Source organism: Panthera leo, chromosome C2, assembly GCF_018350215.1.
Source record: "Panthera leo isolate Ple1 chromosome C2, P.leo_Ple1_pat1.1, whole genome shotgun sequence".
NCBI classification, from domain to species: Eukaryota; Metazoa; Chordata; class Mammalia; order Carnivora; family Felidae; genus Panthera; species Panthera leo.
The window spans coordinates 855,527-865,000 of NC_056687.1; the positions used below are offsets into that span (position 1 = coordinate 855,527).

The 9,474-nt window shown below is 56.2% G+C and overlaps 1 protein-coding gene across 15 annotated transcripts in view; it reads right to left on the reverse strand.

Annotated features, from left to right (window-relative positions):
- Window positions 1-6,188: 6,188 nt before the first annotated feature.
- The window catches only part of PCBP3 (poly(rC) binding protein 3), a 274,553-nt gene continuing 271,267 nt past the window's right edge, over window positions 6,189-9,474 (reverse strand). For 14 of the 15 annotated variants that reach the window (XM_042954554.1, XM_042954562.1, XM_042954561.1 and 11 more), the window contains 2 exons: window positions 8,029-8,198; window positions 6,189-6,942 (listed from right to left, as the gene is read on the reverse strand). In XM_042954554.1, the coding sequence (XP_042810488.1) occupies window positions 6,906-6,942; window positions 8,029-8,198 (207 nt within the window). In that variant the 3' untranslated portion in view covers window positions 6,189-6,905. Of the gene's footprint in view, window positions 6,943-8,028; window positions 8,199-9,474 lie in introns of those variants that run through there. The other variant, XM_042954563.1, reaches the window with a different exon arrangement.

Here is a 9,474-nt window from a genome sequence, read left to right on the forward strand (position 1 = left end):
GCGCCTGTCGCGCAGAGCAGCGCGCAGGAGCGTTCACACCGGCAGCGGCCCCGGAGGGGTGCCGTGTCTCACCCTCGTGCGGGCCACGGCTCAAGAGGAAATGATACGCAAACACGTCTGGAACACACGGCACCACAGATGGCGTGCAGAAGCAAACATTTTAGCAGCAAGACTCCCACCTACGCGCCACTCGGGGCGTGAACACGGTCCCACGTAACGGGATGGCTGTCCTGCCGCCCCAAACAACGCAGCGGCAACTTCGACGTTCATCCGGGTTGCCAGACCCAATGACACACGAGCAGGTGTATTTTCAGAATGACTCCTGGGCCACAGCTCTGGTAGAGGCCAACAGGCCACCCAAACAAAGAGCGGCGTAGCTGTGGAACGTCAAAGACAATGGCAGAAGTTCTTTTCCTGATGAAAACAGGAACCGACAGCTGATGGTCAAGATCACAACAGCACAGACAAGAACCGCACTTGCTAAGACAATAGAGGCCACCGAGAATACGAGAGAGGAGGCAGGACACTTAGATTCTGGAAGAAGGCACAGGCGTGAAGCTGGGCCGCACTGTCCCGGGGCTCGCGGGAGTGCAGCCGTGGCTCCGTGGGGGACGGGTTCCGTGTGGCGGGGCTCCACCCCGTCCCTGCGCCCCGAGGTGCCGAGCGCTCCTTCGAGAAGGTGGTTCTCGTGACCTATGCACCAAAACTAAGGTGACGTTGTGTGTCAACTACACTTAGATTAAGGAAAAAATCTGAAGAAAAAGAAGACGGGGGTTTGATTTCACAAAACCATAATCCCAGTATATTTTGAGAGAGCTCTACGATAGACAAATGAGATGCTTCTCAAACAGATAATTTGAGAAAAATTTAAATGGTCAAACGGTGATGAGGTCCCAACTTCCCGTCTGGGACTAACGGCCGCTTTTGCCGCTTTCCGTGTAAGTTGTGTTCGACCCGGTGGACTTGGCTGTGTCAGCAGCCGCCAGACCGTGAGCCTCACACGGCAGGTATCTGGTGTCTTCAGCGGGCGGGAGTCCATGTTCCCCGGGATGACACAGGTCAGAGGAGGCCCTGGGACCAGAAGGAGCATCCAGCGCTAACACAGCGTGCTGCAATTACTACGTTTTAAAGAGGGTCATCTTTCAGGGGTCCTGATAAAAAATGGCAGTTTTCAAGTAACTGGAATGATTAAACTAACTCTGAATTCGATAGTTTATCAGAGCCCTTAGAGAAATGTGAACATGAAATAAACAACGTGATCAGCTTATTCAAAACAGTTGACGAAGATTTAATCAAAATAATGGGGAAAAAGAATAAATAAAAAAAATAATGGGGAACGTGTATATAAAAGGCAGCAGCAAACAGGGGCGCCTGGGGGTTCAGTCTGTTAAGTGGCCGACTCTTGGTTTCGGCTCGGGTCCTGATCTCACGGTTGTGGGTTCCAGCCCCACATCAGGCTCTGCACTGAGTGAGGAGCTTGCTCGGGATTCTCTCTCTCTCTCTCTCTCTCTCTCTGCCCCTCTGGCACACGAGCACACACACACTCTCTAAATTGATAAACTTAAAAAATGCAGCGGCAAATAAAACAAACTAGGAGACTTTTGCTTCTCACCAAAATGGAATTACAAGGGATAGATTTATCTTTCAGCGTGAAACAAGAAAAACCAAGTACAGAAAACAGAAAACAACAGAACGATGATTTTCCACGCAGTGGGTGCGGCAGCGAAAGGGAACGAGCCCAGAGCAGAAGGAAGCAAAGCAGGTGAGCCCCATACTTGTCCCCGTTGGAGGCTGGAGAGTCCCCGGGCTGTGGTGCAGGTGGAGAGGACAAGAACTCGCCAGCTGCCGGAGAGACCGGGGTGGGTGAGCGGGAGGACAGAGTGTCAGAAAGGACAGAGCTGCAGGGGGAGGTCCCTCTTCTGCATTCACAGGGCCCCGTCAGCGCACGTGTGTCAGGAGGGTCCTCAAGTTAAAGAAAGGATCATCTGGAAGGATCCGAGGGGATGGCGGCCTAGTCGCCCCAGCAGAACGGCTGACGAACTTGAAGGCATCTCTGTAAATGGTCAAAATGAAAACTGCTCAGAGAAAACAGTTAAAAATGAAAAGAGCAGCAGTGAGCTGGGGCCCCTTCGAGGGGTGTAATAGATGTGTGACTGGAGACCCTGAAAGAGAGGAGGGAGTGAGCTGGGGGCAGAAAATGTACCTGAGGAAAGAATGGCTGAAAACGCCCCCGATTTGACAAACGCCGTCAACCCACGCAGCACCCAACAGCTTGGGACACCAGGCACAGGCCACGTGAGGCAACGACCCCGCGCACCAGACTCAACTGCTCAAAGCCGGCGGTAACGGAGACGCGGTGAAGGAGCCGGTAAGGAGAGGACATGTCACGCGCAGAGCAGCAGGCAGGGCTGGCGGCAGGTGTCCTGCTGGAAGCCAGGCGGGTGACGGGGCCGAGAAGCGGCATCTGCAAAGTGCTGAACGCACAAAACCCAAACCAGAATCGCAGACCCATCCGGCGTTCTCTCAGGAACAAAGATTAAGTAGAGATCTTTGCGGACACACAGCGCCGGAAGGAGATGGCCACCAGCGGGCCTGTGCGGCAAGAGGTGGTGAGGGACGCTTCGGGCAGACACCCGCGTCTGCACAAGGAAACGAGAGTCACTGCAAAGGGAAACTCTGTGGGGAAGGAGAGACCTTTCCCTATGTCATCTCTTCTAAAAATGTAAGACATGGGTTTTTATACAACGACAATGACCACGTATGACCTGTGGGTAAAATGTGGGGCACAGTTATCAAGAGAGGGCGCCGTCTTCAGGTGCGCGTACTACATGTGGAACGGTGTGTCATTCGAAGGGGGGCTGTCTGTGCCACGTCCGTAAACCCTAATTCAAAAATAACAAAGGGTTACAGCTAATAAGCCAACGTAGGAGACACAAGAGAATCATAAAAATACTAAGTGAATCTAGAAAAATTCAGAAAATGACAAAAAACAGAACAGAGACTACGTGGGACCGATAGAAAACAGCTATGTGATAGACTGGAGTCTAAATACACTAATAATCACAGTATGATTATCCAGACCTGTGTAGAGCGTCTGGATATCCCAATAGAAAGATTATCAGTTTGGATAAAAAAAAACCCAGACCTACAAGAAAATGGATTTTAACTATAAAACACAAATAGCTTGAGTAAAGGATGAGAAAAATACCCCACGCTGACACTCATCGACAGGAAGCCAGAGCGGCTACTTCAGCATCAGACAAAGTGGACTGTGGACACGAGGACCCTGCTAGGGATAAAGAATGCCATCCCATGATAATAAAGCGGCCAACTCATCTGGAGGACACAACAACATTAGACATTTTCGCACCCAGTAACAGAGTTTCAAAACAAAAAAAGCTAAAGTGGGCAGAACCTCAAGGACGGACAGACAAATCGGCGCGGGGCTGCACAGATCGTAAGATACGAGATTAACACACACAGATCAGTTTTGCTTCTCTGCACTTGCTGGTGCCATCAAATTAATCAAGTTCCACGCCACCCCCATCAAAACCCCAGCACACTTTTTGTGTGGAAAATTAGCAACTGATTCTAAAATTCATATGGAAATGTAAAAGGACCTAGAATGGTCAAAACGACTTTGAAAAAGAACACGTTTGGAGGACGAATGCTACCTGATTTCAAGACTCATTACAGGGCCGAAGTGATCAGGACCATTTGGTTGGGGCACAAAGGTAAACGAGATCAATGGGACAGAACAGAGGGCCCAGAACAGACCCACACACACACGGAGAACTGCTTTTTGATAAAGGTACAGAGGCAGTTCAGAGGGGGCATACAATCACAAAACTTCTAGAAGAAAACCTACAAGAAAATCTTTGTGATCTTGGGTTAGTCTTATCTTTCTTGTCTTAGATAAGACACTGAAAACACAGTCCATGAAACAAAAAATTGATAAATCAGACTTCATCAAAATTAAAAACTTCTGCTGTTCAAAAGACATCACTGAGAGAATGAAAACACAAGTCACAGACGGGAAGAAAAGATTTGTGAAGCGTATATGTGATAAAGGACTCCTAGTTAGAATATATCAAGACTCTCCGGGGCGCCTGGGTGGCTCAGTCAGTTAAGCGTCCAACTTCAACTCAGGTCATGATCTTGCAGTTTGTGGGTTCGAGCTCCGCGTTGGGCTCTGTGCTGACAGCTCCGAGCCTGGAGCCCGGAGCCCGCTTCCGATTCTGTGTCTCCCTCTCCCTCTGCCCCTCCCCCGCTGGCACTCTGTCTCTCTCAAAAATAAACGTTAAAAAATTTTTTTAAAAAAGAATATATAAAGACTCAAAACTTAATTAAAAAACACACTAAGAAATTGGCAAAAATTTTGAACACACACTTCAGCAAAGAAGGTATAGATGCCCAATAAGCACAAGAAAGGACACTCAATGTCACTGTCAGCAGGGAAATGCAGACTGAAGCCGCAATGGGCTACCACCTCACACGCCCCTGGATGGCTAACAGGAAAGACAAAGAGCATTGCCGAATGTCACTGAGGACGTGCCGTTCCTGGAACCGCCCTGCACTGTGGACAGAATGTAAAATGGTACGACCCCCTGGAAGCAATGCAGACACTTCCTAAAAAGTTAAACAATATACTTGTCACATACACGGTCCAGGCCTTGCACTCACGGGTATTTATTTACCCAAGAGGAATGAAAGAATGCATCCGCACAGACACGTGCGTGGCAATGCGCGTGTGAGCCTGCCCTGCTGACACCTCCTCGCCGCGGTTTGGGGCCACTCCTTGGAGCCCGGCTCGCCACGGGGCCGGGCATCCCCTGGGGTCGGTGACACGCAGGCGCTCTCCCTGACTCCTGCCAGGTGTCCCGCGTGGAGTCCCCCACCGCGCTCCCCAAATCGCTCCTGGGCTCCTGCTTCCACGTGTCTCCAGCCTGGACTGGGCGGACCTCAGAGCCCAGGCTTCCACGGTCACCCCCAGCAAGGCCCAGCCGCGTGCCCGTCCCCGGCCACCGCTACGGCCCTGCCCTTCATGGACGGCGAGTCGTCTTTCTAGAGCTCAGACCAAGAGCCTTCCTGCCCGCCTGGACCCTCTCTTTCATAGCCCACTTCTGATCTGTTGGGAATCCTGTCGGTTCTCCTTTGAGATGCCTCCGGAACACGGTGCTCTGTGGCCCAGAGCCCCACCTTCTGTCGTCGGTCCCCGCAGCCCCCCTCGCTCAGACAGCCGCGTGGGGTACACTCCTGTATCTCCCGCTCTCTTCTTTTTACCTGCGTGAGCTCCCGCTGCCCCTCTGCCTGCTCTTCTCCAGAACACCCCACTTCCGACCCCTCCCCACCGTGGCTTTACCCTCCGCCCACGGCGTCTTTCACCTTCTAAGATTTACTCAAGCGGTCCACTGGCCATCCACTGCCCCAGGGCCGGAGGAGGCCCTGGGTCCACCACGTCCCCGCCAGCTCCTGGGCCTGGAGCCCCTACCCTCGACTAGGGTGTCCGGGTGGTCTGGGCACCCAGGGCAGACAGGAAGGGCCCTGAGAGGCAGACACTGTGGGCAGGCCGTCCCCAGCTACTGGATGCCTGCTCGGTCTGGAGAGGCCGAGGGTCTCTGCCTTTGAGTATCCCCTCTGCCGGGGGCCCGGGTCCTTTGTTGTCTGTCCTGAGGGGGTGCGGGGGCTGTCCACGGCGGCGCCGGTGTCCCACCCGGGGCTTCAGTGCCCGGAAGAGGCACAGCAGGCTCTGGAGGGGAGCACAGCAGGCTCTGGAGGGGAGCACAGTGAGCGGACCCGACCATCGGCTCTGGAGTGGAGCACATGGCTCTGCGGGCCGGGCAGAGAGCCACGCTCTCTGGCCGGGGGGTGGCTGCTGTCACCGTGTGTGGCCCGGCCTCCCCAGCCCACAGTGGTGGTGGTGGGAGAGGTGAGTTCTACTAATTAGAAATGGTGTTTTCATTATTGTCATTTTAGGAAGTTTGGCACAAGCAACACTAGAACGACCTTGCAAGCCAGATATTTAAGAAGAGTTGGGGAGGGAATGAGATTCTAATCCATGTGAGAAGGAACCAGCTTCTGTAGCCAGCAGGCCGGCCACGGGGGGGGGGGGGGGGAGGGCGGAGGGGGGCTGCGCGTGCGCACAGGGGCGGGGTCAGGTGGAGGGCACAGACAGGAGCCAGAGCCAGTGGGGGGCAGCGCACAACATTTATTGAACTCTGCCACGGTGCAGAGGCGCTTCCTGGCCAGCCACCCCAGAAGACGCCTGGGGGCCCACGCGTGCGTCCCCAGCACGTGCGTGACGCGACGACTCAGTGAGGTCAAGACTCCAGCACCCACGGCCTCACCTGCACAGTGGGTTAGGACCCTGTCCTCCGTTCTCCTTCCCCGCAACAGAGGGAGCGCGCCCCTGCCCCCAGCGGGCCCGGTGGGCACGTGGGAGCGAGCACAGGCTTCGGGGAGCAGAGTCAGCACGGGGTGGGGGGACAGCTGGGCGGGAGCGAACCCGCTCAAAGCAAACACGGTCCTGGGAGAGACGGCTTGTGGGAAGTGCTGTCGGAATGTCAAACCAATTCTTTAACAGGTACACTGACGCTAAGGGACGGTATTTCTAAAATGTCACAGATGGGAAGGCCCCCAAAGCATTTAAAATAATTAACACTGCATGCCAATGCATGAACAGACGAGCATAAATTAATTCCCAGAGAGGTATCGGGGACAGAGCCCGGAGCTGACACAGAGAGAATATAGATTTGCTCTGTTGGTGTGTATGTCTACGGCATATAACTTTCGTTAGTAAAGAAAACCTCTATTTATATTTGCGACGCAGGGCAGGTGGGCGGTCTGTACAGAGTGTGCGAGCCGGATGGAGGTCAGGTTCACGGAGCGGAGGCCGAAGGGCAGGATTAGAGTGCGCCCATCCCAGTGACCTCAGACGTCAGCCTGGAAGACACAGAAGCACGGAGGAGACAGGTCACAATGTTCTCGTAAAACGGTTCCAGAAGCGAAAGGCTCACCTCGTGTGTTTTTGTTTTTTTTAAGTTTATTTATCTTGGGAGAGAGAAAGGGAGCAGGGGAGGGAGAGAAGGAGTGGGAGAGAGGGAATCCCAAGCAGGTTCTGCGCTGTTAGCACAGAGCCCGACACGGGGCTGGAACCCACTCGAACCCACGCACCGTGAGATCATGACCTGAGCTGAAATCAAGAGTCAGACCCTCGGCCCACTGAGCCATCCAGGCGCTCAGCCCTGTGTGTTCTTATAGCCTTTGTGTCCGTCTCCCTCTTGCCTGTGACAGATGTGTGGCCATGACTGGAGACCAAAGCAGAGCAGAGGGAGGAGGACCCACCGGCGACCAGGTCGGCGGGGTCTGCCTTCCCTGTCACCACATCAGCGGAGTGACAATAACCCCACGGACAAGCACAGGCCACCACAACCATCTGTACACAGCCGCTGCAGGAGGGGCACGCGGGGTGGAGACCGCCTCCTGAGAGCCCAGACATGCTGAGTTAAAGAGGAGGGTCCTGCCTCCCGGGGTGTGGTCACGTGTTCTCCGACATGCGCCTGGGCAGGGCAGCTGAGGTGAGCGTCCCAGCCCCAGGACCTCACCTGCCCCACGGCCTAACCTCTGACCCTCACACAGTCCCTGGATCCGCTGCTCAGCAGGGTCTGGGTGGCGGGGAGGGGGCGCGTGGGAGCAGAATGGCCCAGTACTGTGATCTCTGAAACCACATAACCGAATCAACCCAAGTGTGTGGCTGACCCCTGGCCTTCCCGGAAACGCTCCAGCCTGGAACGACCTAGCCCTGCGCTGGAGACGCTCCAGGGTGAACGGTCAGGTGTGAACATGCAGAGGGGGTGTGGGGGCCCGAGTCGGTGTGGTGACTGTCTCCATCACGCCCACCCCCACCCCCGGCCAGGAGAGAGAAGCCCCCAGAGGGGACAGGGGTCCGGGCTCCCACCAGGGCCCTCCAGTCCCCCTGAGCACCCTGTCTGCCAGCAACACGTTGGGCAGGGCCTTGTGAACACTCACCTGGCGTTGATGAGGTACTGGGCAAGGCTGATGTTGGCTGGGGTCCCCGTGATGGTGATCTGGCGCTCCGATGACCCTTCTGTGGCATTGGCGATTTTGATCTGAGCTCCAGACATCTGTCGAATTTCATTGATTTTGGTCCCTTGGCGTCCAATTATGCAGCCTATTAGCTAGAAAAAAGGACAGGGGACTTCCTTAGAGAAGAGCCCCCACCCCAGCTGAGGGTGTGCAGGGCCCTGGGGAGGCCCCTGGACAGCCTAACCTTGGTCTGCGCCCCACTCCACGAACTCCAGGCTGCTGACGGCCGGGCCCTGCCTGGTGCCCCTGCTGCCACAGTCCTGACAGGTCCGCAGGCCGAGAGGCACCTGCTGCGTCACCTGCCCTGGTGTCCTTCAGGGCCTGGGCACCGGGGAGCACGCAGGTGCCAGCACCAGGGCCCTCTTGGCTGCGTCCTCGGCTGGAGAAGTGTTTGAAGCCAGTTTAAAGCTTGTTGCTGCCTAAAGCCTGTCTCTTGATGAGCCTGGGTGAAAGTCTGAGGACGCATCGGGTGTTCCCTTTCCTTCCCACCGTGTGACCCGTTTAGGCGGGATGCAGTGACCTCTGGGCACTCTGGGCCATCTGAAGGAGGAGTCAGTCATCATGAATCAAGCAGTCAGAAGGACCAGAGCCGGGGCCCCTTGGGACACAGAGGCAGCCACGCACGGGGCCGGACGGCAGCCTGGGGTCTAGACCAACTCTCTGTGGGGGCCCACCCTGCAGTGTGGGGGCAGTAGGGCCCCGGGGAGGCCTCCACAGGGGGGCGGCTGGCACCTCTTGGTGTTTACCAAGGGCAGAACGGGGCGCTGCCCTCAGCCAGGGGCCGCCGAGGGCAGCTCTGAGAGCACACACGGGCCGGGGCGGGCCAGGGGCAGCCCTGTGGGCGAGTCTTCCGTGCCAGCCTCAGAGCCGTCCCGCGGAGGGGCTGGAGACGGTGTGGGACGGTGCGCGGGGAGGAAGCCCATTTACACACGACACACCTCAGCACCCAGGCAGTGACCGCAGCTCGTGGGGACACAGGTGCATCCCGACTCGCTCCCGTCCCTAAGGTGACCTGCAGCATCTCAGTTCTGCTCTCCTTTCTGGGGTTAGGTCGGCTGTCTCACTGCACCATCAGTCTCTCCAGACGTCCAGAGAGACGCATCTGCTCCAGAGCCGCCCGGCTTCCTCCACCTCCGGCCCCCGTCTCCCGAGGCCCTGCCCCCACCCAGGCCCCGCCCACTGCACACCAGGCCCCACCCCTCGAGGTCTGTGAGAGTGACTTCCAGGGTCACCCTTCTGGATCTTTGACTTGCCCTTCCCCGGCCGCAGAGGAATCTTGAGAGCGGCTCCCCAGTGGGGCAGGCAGGTGACGGCCGGGCACGTGGCTGGGCATGTGGGCTGGCATGGGGGCGGCACCGTACCCTGATG